General features: G+C 29.4%; 1 protein-coding gene across 1 annotated transcript in view; it reads left to right on the top strand.

Annotated features, from left to right (window-relative positions):
- Nucleotides 1–21,072, top strand: part of LOC107453597 (fibroblast growth factor 8) — a 90,752-nt gene that overhangs the window by 52,948 nt on the left and 16,732 nt on the right. Inside the window, exons 2-3 of the mRNA XM_016070474.4 lie at nucleotides 565–613; nucleotides 17,055–17,223. Of these exons, the coding sequence (XP_015925960.1) occupies nucleotides 565–613; nucleotides 17,055–17,223 (218 nt within the window). The remainder of the gene's footprint in view (nucleotides 1–564; nucleotides 614–17,054; nucleotides 17,224–21,072) is intronic.

The following is a 21,072-nucleotide window of genomic DNA, read 5'->3' as shown; positions in this document are numbered from 1 at the left end:
TGAATATAAAAATCTTAATTAAGTTTTCTTTCTAAGCATTGTTAAACTCATCAAAGGTAAGTAAAAGGAAGTCTTCGGGGGGCCATCCTGCAGATGTATGATTACAAACTTTTACACTAAATCGTCAATACATTGATTCGCGTTCAATTGTTTGCAATTATTCGCAGATTATTTAAATTTGAATAGTTTTGCTTAGTAAGCAAATTTTTTCGTTCTTTGTCTACTCATCATGAAAGAAAAAAAAGGGGAGATAAGTGCTAAATCCTAAGACATCATTATTTGTTTTAATTATCGTAGTAGCGGTATTTTAAAGGTATCCTTACGATTTATCGTATTTACGATAATTATCGTATACTATATTATGATAAGCGTTAATAAATTTCATGTGGGTAAAGGAAATACTGACCTTTATAAAATAAGTTTAATATCTTGGCATAGTCCTGAAGTATCGTTAATTTATGATGTTATTTCGATATCTTAATGATGAGTGTATTATTTTGTGCTATACATTCCTTATAACCATGCGTACAGTAATATTTATATTTTTTGTTCTTTTTTTTTTAGGTTACTACAGATTGCCTCCCTAGCGTACCTGTGTAGTTTTTTTAAAATGGTAAGATATATGTGTTCTTTTTTCGATTCCCATATAAATTATGAAATATATTTTAAATGTATTAAGTATCGTAAGAAAATTATTAAAAAGACAAGAAAAAATTTCCTATTATTTTTTTTTACAATCGTCAATTTATTGTTTTAATTGCCTTACGCAGTCAAGAATTAAGGATCAAATTATGGTATTAAGTACTGACCCCCTGAGGGCCGGTATTCATTACCGGAATGTTTTTAAAGTTAATTTATTTTTAAATAATTTATTTGCTTGAACAAATGCTTAATTAAAAAAAGTTTTAACTTAAAAAAAATTATATGCTTATTTTGTTACTATGTTACTTTTTTATAATTCAATTAGTATAGTTATATTTCAATTGAATATATTTTTTATGCTAAAAAGAAAATTTTTTTCTTAACTTAACAAAGTTTATTTTATATTTATTATTCGATTAGTGTTGCATTGATTGCTTCATTTTTTACTTAAATAATCTAATTTATTTTAATACATTTTTTAAGTTAAGCATTTAAAAAAACATGTTTCTTAACTAATGTTTCCTTTTTATTTATAATTCAGTTAGTATAGTATTGATTACGTTATTTTTTTTAAATTTAATAATTTATTTTAATTGTGTACATTTTTTCGCTACACATTTTACGAAACATAATTTTAATTTAATCATTTTAATAAAAACGTTCAAGATTATGATTGTTTCTAAATTTAAGACGGGGGGGGGGAACATTGTTCAATTATTTGTTGAAACCGTCTTAATTCCGAACTCAGTTTACGAGGCTAAAAGCAATTAAGACACCCTACAACGTCCCATAAAACCATTATTGAATGTCATAAAAAATATAAAACAACTAAATAACGATGTATACAAAGACGAGCAATAAAGAAAGAAAGATTTGAATGAAGTAAAAAAGAACAAAGCATAAAAAAAATGCACATGGATTTCGTCACAATTATATGATATTGCCACTCGTTAAAATAGAAATAAAAGGTGTCGTCTGCATCCCAGGATAGTTATCTGTAACCGAATCAGCTGTTGAGCGATAAGTTTATTATATATTATATAATAAAAAAAATTACGTTCGAAATTATCTGCCTCCGAGAGAATAGTTATTAGGAAGTTTATCAATGACACAGTAGGCGGTTTGTCGCGTATAAAATTATTGGCTACATTGTGAGAAAGAGTGTGTTTATCGTATTGGTGCGTGGAAATTCCATTTGTTCTATTCATTTACGCTAATTATTTTGATACTTTTTTAGAAGTCGTTATTAGTGGGAAAGTGTTTAACACTTGCTTAAGTGCCATTTGCTGCTGAATTTTTTATACACCTTCTTTCGTTATGAAATTATATATAGTTAAAACAATTCAAAGAGTTATAAATTTATGAAAAAAATAAGCTTAGACACAATTTGGTTAAATAAAAACATTTAAAATCAACAGATCTTTTTAAAATTAATGTTATACATTAAAACATTATTATACAGATAAATATTTTTACATTATTTATTTTTATGTTTTTTTTCCATCAAAATAAATACACAGGTGCATAATAATACAAAATTATTATTATTCTCACTAATGTCATTAAATACATAATTAAAACTTGCAAATAAAATTTGAAATATTATCTACACTGTTAGAAAATTTGGTTAAATGACAATTAATTAATTGTTACTTTACTGTATTTACCCAAAACAGTCAAATAATTCATAAGAAAGATGGTGTGCAAACTGTTAACTGTAATAAAAAGTCGTTTATTGACTATTTCCACCTATTACGGTTAAACAACCAGATTTTTATCTGCATCCTACCTTCTGTTCCCTTCAGCAGCTTAGGTGAGGGGGCTAATCTGTCAATCTCATGACAACAGGCTAAATTGGGGGGGGGGTCAGAATCGTTGTGTTGACGCCCCGGTATTTCTTCCATTCCTTGGAACACATGAAGGATTTCCAGTTTCTCACAATAGACGGCACAATAGAAGTAAACTAATTAGTCCACATTTTATAATTCATTTGGCGAAACACAACTCAACCACAACGTAACTCCAACTTCCATTACCTAATGAAAAGTCTGATTCTAATGCCCAGTTAAATTTCATTTTTACGGTTTTAAAACCATGCTAGTTTACAATAATTAAAAGATTGCGTAGTTTTATATTCATGGTTTAAAACTATTATGTTTTAAACGGTTTCTAACATTTCTGACCGTAAACTTAACGGTTTATTGGGTGTATATACTGCTGCCTATCATTTTACCGTAATTTTCGAATGAAAATTTTAACAGTGTATGACATGAGTTTTGTTTTTGAACTGTTAATATAAGTTAGAGTAATTAGAGCGACATGTGAGAAAGGTGTTTGCGTGACATGTGACATTCGAAATATTTTCAACCGTAATAAAGAATAAAATTTATTGAATACACATATGTCTTTTTTTTTTCAGAAGTTTTAATTAAAAGAAAAATTAAAAATAATCAATATATTTACGTGATATAAAATTTCAGTTAGAAATTAGTAGAATATTTGAAAAAAAGTGGATGAAACAGAATTTCAGTTAGTCTATTGGAATTCCAGCCAAAAAATCGCCAATGAATCTAAATCATTCACACACTTTCTTTCATTCTGAGAAGAAAAAAAGAGTATTTTATCATCGTTGTCAAATATCCTTATAGGGAAAAATAGTAATGAAACAAATGATATGCGCATCGTGACCTTGATATGTCAAGTAACTTGACTCTTTTCACTGCTTCGGCATTTCTGGTAAAAAATTTTCCTCTCTTCTCTTGTGACGTTTTTATTTTATTCCTCAACACGCAAGTTGATGGTTAATTGAATTCCATTAATGCTGTTTCAAGTGTTTAATGTATTACAACTATTCTGATAGTAATAAAAAAGAACCGAAACGGGAACAATAATAGATTATACAAAAAGGAACTTTTTAATTTAATCTTTCAGTTCAATATTTGAAGAGAAATTTTAATCAAAATGAAAATAAATATTGTGGAAATTAGAAATTAAAATAAATATTGTCTTAAAATTTTATCTATGTATTTTGAAGTAATTTTATTTATTTTTATTGTTCGATCGTTTGTTCGATCGATATTATTCGATCTTTTATTTTTATTATTATTCGTTCAGCTCTACGACTTGAAGCCTTCGATCACTGACTTAGGCGCTGGTCCGCATTTGATCTTTATTTATTTAATATTTAATACTTGACATTTTATTTATTTAATATTTAATTTCTTAGTATGCTCATAATTTTTGCTTTAGCGCAAATCGTTCTTATCTTTGTTTTATTAAGTCTATCGTGAAGGCAACTTAGTCTCGATATCTGGCTCGAGTTTCTTCCTTTCTTTCATTTCTTCTGTAATTTTTCTTCCATCACTTGAAAATACTGATTTGATACATCAATATATAATTGTATAAGCTTTTCATTATAATTTTACAAGCGTCTTATTATATATAATTTGACTTTTAAGTAAAATTTCTGCTGAAAAAATGAATAATTTAATGAAAGAATTATAAATTCAGAATTAGCTTGGATAATTTCTGCAAAGAAAATTGCCTGAAGACGGAATAATTTTATGATTTCTGAATTAGCCTTTTAAAATAATTTTCTGCTACGAAGTTACCAGAAAATGGAATAATGTCACGAAAGCTTTATAAATTCAAAATTAGCTTTCCAAGATAATTTTCTGCTAAGAAAATTACTCGAAAACGGAGTAATTTTATGAAAGCATTATGGATTTAGAATTGGCTTTTTTAAATAATTTTTTGCTACAAAAATTGCTAGAAAATGAAATAATTTCATGAAAGCGTTATAATTTCAAAATTGGCTTTGTATTATAATTTTCTGCGAAGAAAATTGCATGAAGACGGAATAATTTTATGAACGTATTATGAATTAAGATTTGGCCATTTTATTCTGCGAAAATTACTAGAAAATGGAATAAAGTTATGAAAGCATTATAAATTCATATCTGACTTTATGACATTATTTTCGATTACGATAATTACTAGAAGGCGAAATAATTTCGTGAAAGCTTTATATTGTCACAGTTGGCTTCCTAATATAATTTTCTGCTATGAAAATTACTAAGAAACTAAATAATTTGATGAAGGTATTAAAATTTAGAATTAATCTTCTAAGAAAATTTCCTCTTAAGAAAATTACTTGAAGCGAAACATCTCATAAAAGCAAAAACAGAATAGGCCATCTAATATAATTTTCTGCTACTTAAAAAGGTTTTTTTTTCTTCGTGGATTTCAAAGCAAAAATCATTAAAAATAATATTTTCTTTTTATCGGAAGTTGAAGGGAATTAAAGTGCCAAAAATCTATCAAACTGCAAAATTTAAAAACAATCTAAAATCTATAAAACCACTTCGGAATTGTTCTCTTTCCTATTTAGTCTTTTGTTGTTTCCTTTTTATAATTTAATAAAAATATTTTTTCGAAAATTGTTCCACTAAGAGAATAAAAAAATAAAATATTTCACCCTTTTTAAGAACATGAATGAAATTCCTTAAAAGTAAGTGCGTGATATTGGCGCTGTTTTTTTTAAAGATATATAGTAATTCATACCTTCTTTTAAGGTGAAATTCGGAAATAACCAATCGGATAGATATAAAAAAACGCCTATTTTTTATTCTTTTTCAATCCTTTATTCCTGGCATTCCTCTTGTTTCAATTGTTTCACACCATCATAATTTAATATTTAATACCTTTTGAAACCTCGACCGTTTTAACCATAGCGATTGATATCCCAGGAATAATCGGAGATGATTTTTTTTTTATTGACATTTTTTCAAAATTAACTGTCGTGACTGCAGACAAACAAAAGTGCATTTTTAAGATATCAAAGAGTGCCTGTGTTATTGAGAATACGCTATAAATACTGAAAGGTGAAAATATATCTCGTCAATTTTTATCCCTTTGAAAACAATAGAACCAATTCTCAGTTATCAAAAACAGAATTCTATTTTTCTCTTGTAAGACAATATTTATAACCTTTGTCTTCCAAAAGCTATTTACTATTCTTAACCCTTTGACGTAGACTTTTTATTAAGCATATTTTTCATTATTTCGTAGAAAAATTTAGGCCACTCATTATTTTGTATTAATTTTAAACAAAACAAGTGAAAAATATTATATTTAGCATTTTAATAATTTATGATTATGAAATGCAGCATGAATCGCCTCTGTCACAGATTAAAGACATATCTATTCTTTCCTTTTTTTTTTATAAATTATAAAGATATTTAAAATATTCAAAAAATGTGAGTGCATAATATACAGCTTTAAGGTCCGATGCGGCCCTATTATGGTAAATGTGTGTCCTGCTAGACGAAATGAATAAATAAATTAACTACGTATCTTGCTGACGAAAAATTTGTTATTGTTCCTGAAATAAATTTCAATATTTAAAAAAATATATATATAGATTGAAACTAAAGTAATAAAGAATTCTAAAATGCAGAAGAATCATATATTTTTTGCTATTTTGAAATTTTAAGTCGATGTTTTCTTTACAAAAAAAATGACTATTTATTTTATTGTAGAAATAATAACGTGTGTGAAACTGCAAATTTATTTATTTATTTATTATTTTTTTTATTAGTTTATTGTTTGTTTTTCGTATTTTATTTTATTTATTTATTTTTGAAAATTATTATACATATACCTAAATGCACGTCTTTTCTAGTTTTCGAAATGGGCGCCGCTTGAAACTTATCTTTTTTAACTTCAAGATTTTTGAAGCAAACAAAGTTTTCAAATTATCAAGTATGCCTTTTCAAATTGTATAAAAGCAAACTTTTTTTTTAGTAAGTTGCATAAGAAATCCACTAGATTTTAAGCAATATCTCAAAAAAAGTAATTTTTTTTTTCGTCTTCTGGTCAAATTCTGAAAATTATTACATTGGTCTTAGTTAACGAACTGTTCGTAAGTTAATCTGTCTCTAACCTTCCAAGAAGTAGGGAAAAAAAAAAAAAAAACGCTGCCGTTCTTGGATTTTCCCGCAATTCTTGGAATTGTGACATTCCTAAATCGTATTACTCTGCGTGAGTTTCAATTCAAATTCATCTACAAATTTATAATATCCACAGTCTTATGTATATACCACTTCCTTCATTTTTATAGTTCAAAATGAGGACATCTCTATGCTAAACACGTGTTTTATGATTTGCTGTTATATGCTATAAGGAATGCGCTTTTGATTATTTAAGTAATACATTCCACGCGTTATTTTGAAAAGATTTTTTCCGTAATGAACTGAATTTTTTTTAAAAAGACATGATTTTAAAAGAAATTTTTAATTTCGATACTTGTATTAAATATGTTTTTATATTCTTACACATTATATGTAACCCTAAAGGGTAAAATATTAAAATTTCTAACTTTTTATTTCTTAAACATTTTTTTTTTCCGTGTAAATGTTACTGTGAATTAACCGAAATGGGTAGTTGTTGACTTCCCACGGTGAATGTTGACAATGACATAGTTGCTTTGGTAAATGTCCGAAATATATACTAGGTCTAGTTAAGTGCCACTGCCGGGTATACATTTCCCGGTATACCCTACACTGATGTTTAAGGTTCAGTGCCACTGCCGGGTATATATTTGCCCGGTATAGCCTGCAGTGCCCGGTATACATTTGCCCGATACCTTTTCTCCTAATCTATTCTTACCAGATATTAAAATATTGAATGAACATAATAATATCAAAGAATAAATAAATATCAAACCGGATATAAGAAACATTTCGGACGTTCACCGAAGCGACTATGTGATTGTTGACATTCACCGGTGAAAGTCGACATTCTCTTGATTTGGGCCATTCACGGCAACATATACCCAACAAAAAGGTAAATTTCTCTATTTTTAAGTGAACGTTTCCGGCACTTTTTACTGTTGAATTTTAAAAGTAAGTTGTTTTTTTTTTTTTTCACAATGATTCAAACTGACAAATAAATAAGCTATCTTGAGTAATTAATTATATATAACCTAAAAAAAAATCAGCTTTGAAGTACTGACTTTTCATGACTAAGAAATCAACTATATTAAATAACTGCCTTTAAATGCAGCTTAAACATCTTTACTTTTTATGCAAATAAATAAAATTCAAAATTTTTAATAAAGACAACTTATAAAACAAAATTTAACATTTAAATGAAGTTATATTACAGCTTATTTGAGTTCATACTTCTGAATATATTAACTCCATTTGCCAAATTTTTATTTTTTATCCGGTTGCAGAATTTATTATTTTACATTGAAACATTCATTGTTCTTAAATTTTTACATCGAAACGTTAAAGAGACCAAATCTGATTGCATTTGATGCTTTTCTTATAAATTAGCTATCACTATAAGTAGTATAATAATGAATTATTATTAATAATATCCATATTAATCACTATAGTTAGGGACCAATTATCCTTTTTTCTTGGGCACAGTAGGGGCCTCGTGTACTTGCAAATAATTAAATACGGTGCACTTATCTAATATGACAACTTTAAATGTTAAATTTGGTTTTGTTAAAACTTTTACCGCTACTATAGTTCTTTTAATTCTAAAATATTTGTCCGTATGATTGCTTATATTAGAAGATAAATATTCAAAATCAAAATTTGAATAGTAGACGAGCTCCTCTGCTATGGGAACTCTGTCATGAAATTCCAATCTCTGAGTATCAGTACCTCATCCTTATAAAGTTAGTATTTTTCGTATTGTTATTTTAAAGATTCTTATGTTGTATTTTTCTCACCCTACACACAGACTCTAATCGTAATATGGCAAGATAACTTTTCCAAAAACAGGTAAACAACAGTCATAATTCGCCAAAAGAAGCCAGATTTATGGTTAACCCTCACGTAATAAAAACAAGAACAATAGTATCGGCTCTTCTAAGATGAAGCTGTACGTTGGCGGGGGAAAAAAATCGAATTCGTGGTAAATGCCATTTTAAGTAGTAGAACTTCTGACAAATAAATCACCAAATCACTGCTTAGAAAGGAAAAAGGGTTCGCCAATAATTGCACGGTTAAGGATTTCTATCATACTAGTTTGTTTCTTCGATGGCGAACCAGAAATCAGTTCCACTTCGATGTTTTTTTATGCTATTTAAGTTTCAAATGTCGGCGGAGCGCCGTTTTACTACGAAAAGAAATTAAACTCAAATACGGTTTGTATGAAAGCTTTTTATTTTGTTTTGTGGCTAATTAGGAGGTGTTATGTGCCTTAAAAGTGTGAAATATTTACCATAGAAAGAATAACTGCCCTTTATATATTTCAGAAAGGAGAAGATTATAGTCAAAAAGGCAACGTTCTCAATTTAAAAATTTTAATATTCTTTTTTATATGATCATATGTATGTAGGTAAAATTAGCTGGTAAACCAGTTTAACCTCGGTTTAGTGAGGTTTAAATTGCAAATGTTTTAAATTAGAATATTATATTGTTTTTAGGTTTAAAAAAATGTTCTAAAACTTTTGGTTAAAAAATGTGCCAAAAAGGTATCATGATGCAGTTGTAGGTTCAAATTTCACCACTTGTCGTCAGTATTCAATTAATTTTTTAAAAAAAAAACTGCTTGATAATTAATACAATTTATTCTATTTCAATTTAAAAGAACAATCTGATTGAAATCGTAAAATTCTATGATCAAGACCATTCCCTCTGCAGAGGATCAAAAGTGTGATGAATGTCTCCCGATTATCCTCAGAGATTTTAGCCCAATAGCCCATTATGTATGTCTAGTGAGGCGTAAATAAAGCACCACTATGTATTTCTTATTGTTCTTAATTAGACGTAGACAATCAATAAAATTAACGCTAGAATTCTATGCAAGAAAATTATGAGATTGCTGTTATGGAACAAATTTAGCATAATTCATTTTAAAGTATCCAACTATTACATCGAATCAGTTAATAAAGAAGAGAAAATGTCAAAAGCGAAAGGAGAAAGAATCTTTGTCGTCCAAAAATGTCATTAAAATGTTTTACCCTAGATAGTTGTATTCCTAAGATTATTCGCGATCGCAACGCTCGAGTACGCCGTCTAGCGGGAGCCTGTAAATATCGGACATTAATTTATCACGTTTTCATTTAGTTCCATCAAAGTCATTGACTGAATCAGACGCCATTTTTTAGCAGCAAACAAGAAACAAAATTTCCCTAAGGAAAAGGCCGAAGAACTTGAAAAAAATCTCCAGAATATTAGTAAATCTTTCAGGAACAGAACACGCCAAACATTTGAAGAAAAATTCCTCAATAATTTTTAATTTCTATTATCAACAAACTTGCAACTGATGACTTCCGATTTCGGATACTGTTACAGATGTGTGTATTAAGGTAAAATGCATTTCTTCTGTCTTCAATTCATTACGAATTAAAGTGAAGTCAACATTGCTTTCGTCATTCCAGTGAATAAATATGAATTCAGAACATACAGAATTGTAATAGTTATAGCATATTCTTCTTCGTTATAGAAGAGTATATATTTCTGTATCCATATAATTCGGAAAACAACAATAAAAAATTATCCAAGTTACTTGAAATAGTGCCATTTGTGCTGATTCTTAATTAATTTAAATCGTTTTCTTGGTAAGTTTTTTTTAATTTTGAAAGAATAAGTTCAACTAGAATTCAGCTATTCTGTTTTTAGCTACATATTCAAATTCATATCAATTATAAAATTTTGCTGTGTAGTATGTTATCTAAAAGTAATGAAGGTATAAACTATGTATCTATTATTTGAGAATAAAGTTTTCAAACAAGGAACTTATCATTTTGGAATTCTCCGGGAATCATAAATCAGGTAAGTGCAATGATTTTTACAATAAAAAATTTGCTTGTAAATATTTTTTTTTCATTTGATGATGGTTCTCTACAGAATGGTTTTTTACGTCTGATTAAGAACTATAAGAATAATAAAAAAAGAAACAATATGAAAGTTTTTATTTCAATGTTAATAATTCTTAAAATCGTTTTTTTTATCCTAAGAATTCTTTATTTTCCGTTTTTTAGTTTATAATTTTTTGATAAAAATTGTTCTCAAAATACTTTTGAAAAATTAAATGGTATAACATTATGTGTTTATGTATACTTCTTGTATATTCCAATGTTTGAAATAATATGATTCAGAAAAGTATGGAATAAAAATTCGGTACTTACGACGTATTAACGCCACCGCCGCTACAGATTTGGCGGTTTTTAAGTGCCGCCAATCTACACTTAAAATTTTTGCGACAGTTCATAAAATAAAACACTTTATTTAAAATCAAAATAGTTAATTGGATTTCGGTGGAAAATGAGCCGTTATAGAGTTTAGCATAGATTCAAAACAATCATATCGCCATATGAACTCTGATAAATAAGATTCGAAATGAAATAACATTTCCAAAACGTACGTTTACCAAGATAAAGTTTTATGTTGTGGGAATTGGTACATTTTCGTTTTTTCGGTAAAATATTTCCCTCCTAAAAAAATACAATTGCATCTTGTTTTGTTTTTGGCAAATCCCAAAGACGAATATTCGTAGCACTAAAAATGGCGACAAAAAAGAATTGTTTTTTTTTGTTTTTGTTTCGTCAGCATTCTTTATTTTACGTTTCTTAGTTTCTAAATAATGATTTTTATTGAAACTTGAAATTTTTTGATAAAAATTGTTGTCAAAAAACGTTGTTTACAAAATTCAATTTCATAAAATTATGGGGCTTATGTATACTTTTTGTTCATTTTAATTTTTGAACTAATATGATTCTTAAAACTATAGAATGTAAAGTTTAAATGGGCCTTTCATGTTATATCATTAAATTTAGTAATACTATTTCTCGGGCATTAGGTTTTAACTCTTATAAGAATATACATATTTTTTTCTGTTAATGTACAAATATTTTTCCGATGTGTTTTGGATATTCCTTCTCTAATAAAAAGAGATACCATTTTGTTTTCGGTTGTACAAGAAAGAAGATCAAGCATTTTTCTTTTTTAAATTTAATAAGCCACATTAAAGAAGGAACGTTACAATGCTACATGCTACATTAACGACGTCTCCAGAGTAACTGAATGACGGTTCATATGGAAATCGCAGGTAAGCGTCTCATACAACAACGCCCCCTATAGTTCGTTGCGATCGCGAATACCACCTCATGAGTGAGATAATTAGGGTTTTTATTTTTTACCTTTAAAGCTAGAAGCGGCTTCTTCCAAAAGTTAATCTAAAACGTGTGTTGTAGCATGTCCTTGATCTCGTACAATTCATTTCCTGAAAGCCATTAAGATGTGTTGGTTCTTCAACCAGCAGAAAAGGAGGAGGGCGCTGACAAATAACATGGATTACATTGCATTGACATTATTTTTCGAGAAAAAATCTTTTGTAGAACACTCCCAATGTAAGGGTAAAAAAAAAGGCGACAAGCTGTCCTCCTTGCTTAACTCTGGCCTTGTATGTGAACGATTATTGGTGTGCATAGTTTCCGTGATTACTAACAGAATTTTCTTATCACTTAATTTGCTGTTAACTCTGTCTGCCCTGTTGTCTGTTTAAAACACACCTTTATGGGGAAAATATCGAATAAAGTTTTATATGCAAATGCATTAAGAATCTTTTTTAAATATGCTGTTTAAATACAAAAATGTTTTCTAATAAGTTTTTCTCCCAATAATGTTGCCAAATAAGTTTTTCACTCAATAATGTTTTCAAATAAACTGTTTCACCCAAAAATATTTTCAATTAAGTTTTCTACCCTACAGTGTCTCCAAATAAGCTCTTCACCCAACAATGTTTTCAATTAAGTTTTCTACCCTACAGTGTCTCCAAATAAGCTCTTCACCCAACAATGTTCTCAATTAAGTTTTCTACCCTACAGTGTCTCCAAATAAGCTCTTCACCCAACAATTTTTTCAATTAAGTTTTCTACCCTACAGTGTCTCCAAATAAGCTCTTCACCCAACAATGTTTTCAATTAAGTTTTCTACCCTTCAGTGTCTCCAAATAAGCTCTTCACCCAACAATGTTTTCAATTAAGTTTTCCACCCATCAATAATTCCAAATAAGCTTTTAACCGAACAATGTTTTTAATTTGACTTTTTAACTAACAATGCTTCCGAATAAACTTTCCCCCTTCAATGCTAGCTTACAATTTTGCTTAAAAAGCCTTCTTAAAATTTATAAATTTTAAATCATGCAAGCATGATGTAAGTGTGCTTATTTTTGTTGACTTAGGATCTCTTCTCTAATATTTATGTAAGATCAAGATTTTTTTTTTCCATCGATGTAAGTTGACCACAATATAATTATTTCGGTACTAATTCGAAAAAAAGGAATCTATTGTTTTACGTGAGCAAGGATCATACCTCCTTGTCAGCAAACGTTAGCATATTACAACTCTCGTTCTAAGCTGGATCCTTTGAACTGTTCTTTTATCATCCATCTACTCAGTTTACTTAGAATTGAACCTTAATGTACAAATTCCCTACTACCGGAATATGGAACTAAGTTGAGTCGTATTATCGTACTCTTTGACGCGATCTTTTAGTTCAACTTGTAAAGAAACATGATTCAACTTAACTAAGGTTGTACAATTTTATGCTTTAATGTGGTGCTTGATCATGTTTGTGTGATGTATTAAGGTACTGGCTAGGTGCTTGGCCGTTATGTAATATATTTAAAGTACTTGATACTTGACCATACATAGGTGATGTAATATACTATGAAATACTAGCTAGATACTTGGCACTGTTTAGGTGATGTAAAATGCTTTAAGGTAACGGCTTGTAACTTCGCGAGGTTTAGGTATGTAATATGCTTTAAGGTAATGGTCATTGTTTGGTGATAAGATGTTCTTTAAGGTGCCGATATATTAATGCTCAACTTTGAATGCTTTAGTAAATAAAAACTAAATGCTAAAATACTAAAACATAATTATTCAAATACTAAATGTTTGAATGCAGTTTTAAAAAAATTTTTATCTTATAATTTTAGATTTTTTGTATGTGAATTTCTCTTATTTTTATGTTTTATGTATTTATTTTAAAATATTATATTAACTTTAATTTGATAAAATACTTCCTACCCCCTAACTGCCCCTTAATATGGTGCCGTAAGCATTCGCAAAAAGCTATTTTCCCCCTAAAAAAAAATTAAAAAAAATAAACATTTGTGCTGAAAAAATGTAGTGAAAAAAACATATAAACAATATAACTCTTTATTTCGCCGTCAGTGGCATTCCGCCAAAACGTAAACGCCTACAGTTGACTTCATATTTTAGAGAAAAAAATTGGCTATGTCAAAAAAAAAAAAAAAAAAAAAAAAAAGAGCTATACCGTATAGCGCGGTAGAAGAAATCATTGGTAATAAATTTCTTAGAAATGTATATACATATATCCGTAAATCCTTACAACTTGTTTTTATATCATTATTTCATTTCGACTTGCCCTTTACCATCAAGCTTTGTTTACGGTTGATGTATGGGACTAACAAATCACCCAAAGATAAACGAAAAACTGAAAAAAAAATATACATAAAATAAACTGAAACAAAGCGTTTTTCAAATGTGTTAGATTCCGTTATGCTTGAGGAATTTCCAGAATTTTGGAATTGGTAATAGTCTGTAAGTACGTAAAACTTCCATTTACGCCAACAATCATCGTCTGAGAATGATAAAACGAATTTTTTAGAGTAAAATAAAATCCCTTTTGTAGGTTAAATTTAATATTTTTTAAAAAAGAAAAGGGTTTTATATAATATATATATATTAAATGATATTTTTTAGGAAGAAAAACTCAAAACGGTTTTAATTAATGTTTTGTAAAATAGTCTGCAAGTACGCGAAGCTTATATTTGCAACGATAATCTTTGTCTGAGAATAATGAAAACGATTTTTTTTAAATAAAATAAAATCTCTTTTGTAGATTAAAATTTTATTGAGAAAAGGGTTTTGTTAAATAGATATATTTTTAAGGAAGAAAAAAATGCAAAACAGTTTGATTAATGTTTTGTAAAATAGTCTGTAAGTACGTGAAACTTATATTTTCACCGACAATCTTCGTCTGAGAATAATAAGACGAATTTTTAAGAAGAAAGAAAAACTTCCTTTTGTTGATTAAAATTTATTCTTAAAGAAAAAGGTTAAACAGTTATGATTATTGTTTCTCATTGAATTTTATCATATTTTCCATTTCATGCTAACTAGTTTTTAAACAATTTTAATTGTTAACGTATAATAATAGTGAAACCTCCAGTAAAGACTGTTTATGACCATTTTTGGGAGGCACGGAATTTTTCCATAGACATTGTGTTGAAGAAAATCTTTATTTGTTTTGTTAATATTTTTTGTTTTGATAATTGTTCGTGTTTCCTTATTTGATCTTTACCGCACTTGGTGCGGAGGTTTGTCCAGTCTCTGGGAGAGGTTTTGATGGTCTCTCTTAAGTAGATTCAAATGCATTCACAAATGCTCTTATTTGGAGAGCTCTTTTTTGACGATCTCTGAAAGAAATCTACAACTTTTTGTTGCAGTCAGAGAAGCACTAAAGACGATACTATCATTCATTTATTTTTAAAATTGAATGTTAAATTAGAACGGAAAAAAAAACGGAGCATTTCAAGCAAACAGTCTCACTGTTTAAGGTTAGTTTTTCTGGTATAAAATTAATGCAGACTTAAACCAAAAACACAATTGTTTATTTGTTTATAATAATTCTATCATTCATAATTGGTAAATTTGTTTCTACTCAAAATTAGGGGACAATTTTACTGACGCTTATGTTTTATTCATTAAAATCTTTTGCGAAGAATCATGTACCTTCGATAAGCCCTAAGAACGACACACCTCCATTAACGACCGTTTTAGTGCGGTACAGATAGTGGTCGCTACTGAGAATTTTAAAATTTTTGTAGCTTTATATAAACAGAAATTGCTTTGCACTTAAATACGCAATACGGGTGACTTTTACGCCGACAAAACTTTTAAATAATTAAAAATACTTTTTAAAACAAGCGTTTGAATTCTACCAAAGGTTTCTCAAAAAAAAAAAAAATTCTAGTTATGTAATACATATCCGTAAAACAAGTATATGTTAAAAAAGTCAAATTTATGCGAATAAATTTACATCATAAATTAGATGGAGTCAGAAAATATTATTTTGCCTCTGGTTCATTTCCTTGTAAGCCAGATCAGGATTATAACTCTCCTTAACCTTTAATTCGCTGCATCGTTTAATATCGTTCTACTATTGTCATAAGGTCGAAATAAAGTTTCCAAAAAACAAAATAGAGGAGAGAAAGAAAATTTAGAGATTATCTGTCTTTTCAGCGACCCACGCGGTGAAATCTGGGCGCGAAACAGCCACGCACTCACATCTCCAAATGTCGGATGTCAGATCATTCATTTCAATTCTTATCGGCGGCATTGCATGTCCAATGCAATAGTCTGTACCCCACCACAGCTCCCAAGTCAGCTCCTGAACATTCATCATGTCCGCGTGATCGGAATGGACAAATGACAGAACGGATTCATACTGTGGATACGGTAAACAAATGTGCTACATGTCCATGACATGGGTTTAGAACTTAGCTGGAATAATCAGACGATTCGATTTTTTTTTATTAATGGAAGCATTATTTTGTGACACTGTCTTTTTTCTAGTTAGACAAGTTGTTCCAACTAGTTTTGGTTGTTCTTTTTTTTTTCGTTTGCTTGTTTGTTAAAATCTGCCTTATTAACCTTCGAGATTTGGATTTGATGACAAATTTATTTATTGATATTCTAAAATGCTATACACGCATTTGTTATCAAAATGAACTGCAAAAGGATTTCGAATATTCGATTTATTAACTGTATCATTTTGTGGCTATTTCCTCTCTAATATTCTAACTACATATCCTACCTGAAGAATTCTCAAGTTTTTTCTGGAGATCATCCGAATTTGTATAATACTTTACTCTTTGATCTCTTTGTACGTTTCTCCTTTACGCAACAATAAATTGTATGATATTTATTCCTTTCTGTACGAATTTTGCCCTATGGAATTTATACCCTTAGGAATTTTATTGTTTTTCCCCGCTGTATTTTCCCTTTGATACACTGCGTATTGTTTTTCTATTAATTTCTATGGTATTTTTAACCTTATGCTCATTGAATTTATTTGTTCTCCTTATTATGCAACGCGTTTTCGTCGAATTATGTATTGATTTTTTTTACATATAGACGGCCCAGCATATGAAGCGTAGGGATATAAAAATCAATTAGTTAAAAGACGGGTTACATATAAACAAGTTTATGGCTAACATGGAAAGAGTTTCTCACCAATAACATTTTTCAGCTAACGTTAAAGTGACTTCAATCGTCTTCTTACGGTGGCCGGTCTATATCTTTCTTATTTATGTGTGTGCGGAAATATGAAAATAATATGGTTGTTTTCTTATAGGCATCTTGTCACAGTTTGTCTGTCAGCTTAGAAAAAGAAGCTGAATCGCTTCTACAGAATTCTCAAGACGTTATTCGGACGTATAAGCTTTATAACCAGTGCAGTGGAAGGCACGTACAGATAGTCGACATGGCAGTAAACGCCAGGGGACTCTCCGACAGTATACATGGTAAGTAGCGATCTGTTCATGGGATTTCCCCCTACTCATGGTTTTTTCATAAATTTGATTTTATAACCTTCGTTGAACAGCTGACTCAATATCTTGGGTTTACGACTACCAATGTTCAACTCCGTAGCCATGTAATTATTTGTTACACAACTCAGAAGACAGGGAAACTCCTGGATCAGTACCCACAGAGGTATTGATTTGTTATGGGAACATGGAGGACTTTGTGACTCGACAGATTTAACGTGCATCAGTCACCATTTACTACACGGGGAGTCTTCGGCCGGTGGGGATATTGGGAGAAATTTTGCTTTCTTAGAGGACTTTTTTGGTGGAACTAACCCGCATTTGCGTTACATGGGGAAAACCTCCCACGGTTAGCCTGACAGCAAGGGGACTCTAACCCATGATCTGTCTACCACTGATGATATTTTTACATCAGCACTATGGTCGTTGCAAGCCGTATGCGGAATTCGTATCGACCAGCTATAGCTGGGATTCAAACCTGGTTCACCTCATTGTTGGACGTACGCACTATCTCTTGAGCCATCACAGCTCCTCTACCCATGGTTGCTAAGTAATGAACAATTTTGACTAGAAAATTCCCCTTAACACCGTAGAGTGTTCCTTCGTCAAGTATTACTTCTTAATTGAAGAGCCTAGTGGAATATCATATTTAGAGGGATTTGAAGTTTAAATAAATCTACAACCGAGACTAATGACCAATATCATAAGGACCCAAGCTACTTACAGGATATTTTTTCCCACTAGAAATAATCATATGTAAAAACTGGATATAGTGAAATAATGTTCTAAATATTGAATGTACCAAAATTGAGTGATTTCAAATTGTCATTTCGCCTGCTTTTATAACTAAAATCTTCATTTATAGATTTGTTTATCAATTGTTGTTGACGTTGGCTAATAAAGCACTGGGGATGAGATTGTTCTTGTTTTTTCAGTAACGCTATCTAAGCCAAGAATTCGACTTCTGCCACATCCATACGTCACACCCATTTATAGGACTGACCTATTCATACATCCATATATTTATCCACAGATCGTAATTTTGACCTGAACTAGAGAACGATCCAGTGCCCCTAGAAGTATAATTTCTCATGGGGACACAGAGGGCTATGTGACCTGACATATTTAAAGTGCACCAGTCTCCATTTACTGCATTGGGAGTCTTGAGCCGGCTGGATTCGAACTCTCGTTCTCACGAACGCGAGTCCAGCGCCCTACCAGCCAGGGTATCCCGGCCTTGTTTGTCAATTCCCAAAATTAACTCTATATGACGATGAAGCATGAAAAAATTATATTTTGTGGTTATTTTTTCAAAATTTATTTCCTCTCAGAATTTATAAATTTGAAATAATTGAAAGACAGGTGGAATAATTTGTTTAATGGAATTAATAATTCGAATAAAAAATTTTATAAAACAAAGAAATACTGACTAAAATTTAAAAAAAAACAAAAACTTAGAAACGCAGCTTTAATTAAAGGAATGCTTATTAGTCCCCCATTGAACTGCCGCCTTTTGTTAATTAAATTTTTTTTTCTCAAAATATCGCTATTTATCGCCAATTATTTATCTCCATAAACCTAACGTAACGAAAGTTGAACTCATTCCTGCGCATTTGACGCAAACACCTGTTGCGCATTCCGCTGAGCAGGCAAATTGATTTGAGAGGAATTTAAACATCGTATTTTTTAAGTAAAAGAATGTTAGCGTAATTATAAAATTACAAACAGGCCGCTTTGCTTGCTATATTTACTTCAAAAACAGGTCGCATTTTTACGCGCCTTTTTTTTTGAAATTCAAGCTCAACACATTCCTGATTTCTGACTTGTTCTGATCCAATGATATTTTTATTTCGAGTTATTAATTGTTTATTTTTTCAATCACCAAGCGATAGTTGAAATTCAATTGAAATCTAACCGGTTAAATTTAGATCTAAAGGATCTTAATTTCACTTTGAATAATAATAAATAATGTGTGTTAATAAAAATGTTTGTTGTAATGAAATGTACCCAATTATCATTATCATTGAAGTTGTCTCTTACTATTAAAATATAGGAAGACTTTCGATTATATTTTACGAAAAAAAAAATGCCAAAACAAGTTTTTAAATTTTGCACGACTTTAAAGCATTTTCTTTAGAATAATGTCACTCAGAAACGACGTAAATATATTTTATTTTGTTCTTGGGAAAAAAGTTTAAATTACAAAACGATTCCGAAATACCACCATTTTTTAAAATCGTTTGCTGGAAAAAAAATTCTTTTTTTCTCACTACAGATTAATATTTTGAATAAATAATTATGCAAAACGACACTTTTGTCTCTTATTATTAAAATATTGAAAGACTTTCTATTTATATTTTATGAAGAAAAAAAAAGTGTCAAAACAAATTTTTAAATTTTGCACAACTTTAAAACATTTTCTTTAGAATAATGTCACTCAGAAACGGCGTAAATATATTTTATTTTGTTGCTGCGACAAAAGTTTAAAATTAGAAAACGATTCCGTAATACCACCATTAAATAAGATCGTTTGCTGAAAGAAAAGTGTTCTATTTCGCCCTACAGATTAATATTTTCAATTTAAGGCACATACTTTTAAGTCTATATTAAAACTCGTCATTTGAAATCACGTTAAAAGTAAACTACTTTTAAGGTATGAATAGATTTTTATAGAAAACGTGAATGCGGAATCATTCTAAAAGCTAAAAAATACTACAGCCGTAAAATCCCTAAAAGAAATATGGCAGTAGAAAGCACTAAGTAACTGCTGTACAGTGTTAAATAACACAAATGAATTATGACACAATGCGACGTCACACAAATTGTGGAGGTATTTCACCGATAAGAGTGAAAAATAAAAAGCAAGACTATGTATAGGTGCGCGTGATATGCAAGAAAGCGATGCGGGAGGTAGTGCTGGACTTTGGCACTTTAAAGAGGGCTCTGATAAGCGGGTCCGTGCGATGTTGCTCTCCAGACCGCGTGGGGTCTTCTCACCTTGATTGTCAACCCTCATCCTAATATACAATAGAAAAACGACCTTGCAGAGAATGTGCACCTTTGACCCTTACTTCTCCTATTTTTCTTCCGCGGAAAACAATAACCTGATGTTCTTCTTTTCTAAATGGAATTAAGTTGTTGGACCCCCCTTTCGAAGATTACACATCTTTCTCGTTTTTTTTCCCTGTATGTCAAAATTAACCTCAAATTTCACGCCAAGTTATAATTCAAAGTAATTACATTAGGATATAATTACTGGAGGAAATTAATTTTAAAGGTAATAATCTATTTTAAAGTAATTTACCACCCAAAAGTGTCTTGAGTATGTCTTATTTTATTGATATTGGGAGTATCAATTACTTTGGAGGGATTTTTCGGTAGTAGCTTAATTAATGATCGCTCTTTTGCTTTAATATTGCAACACTGTAGTATTGAGCAATTAAGGGTATACTATCAGATAAATAAGAGGATCTAGTTTCATTTAAAGTAAAGATCTAATTCAATATAAATTATAAATTTGTATAGTACTAAACTATATTTAAGGTCTTGCATTGCTCCATATATATATATATATATATATATATATATATATATATATATATATATATATATATATATATATATATATATATATATATATATATATATATATATATATATATATATATATATATATATATATATGTATATATATGTATATATATATATATATATATATATATATATATATATGTATATATATATATGTATATATATATATATATATATATATATATATATATATATATATATATATATGTATATATATATATATATATATATATA

The sequence above is a fragment of the Parasteatoda tepidariorum genome, chromosome 9 (genome assembly GCF_982258835.1).
Source record: "Parasteatoda tepidariorum strain Cologne lab strain chromosome 9, Ptep-v5.0, whole genome shotgun sequence".
Taxonomy (NCBI): domain Eukaryota; kingdom Metazoa; phylum Arthropoda; class Arachnida; order Araneae; family Theridiidae; genus Parasteatoda; species Parasteatoda tepidariorum.
Note: the sequence above shows the minus strand (reverse complement) of the source record. Positions and strands in the feature narration are given on the sequence as shown.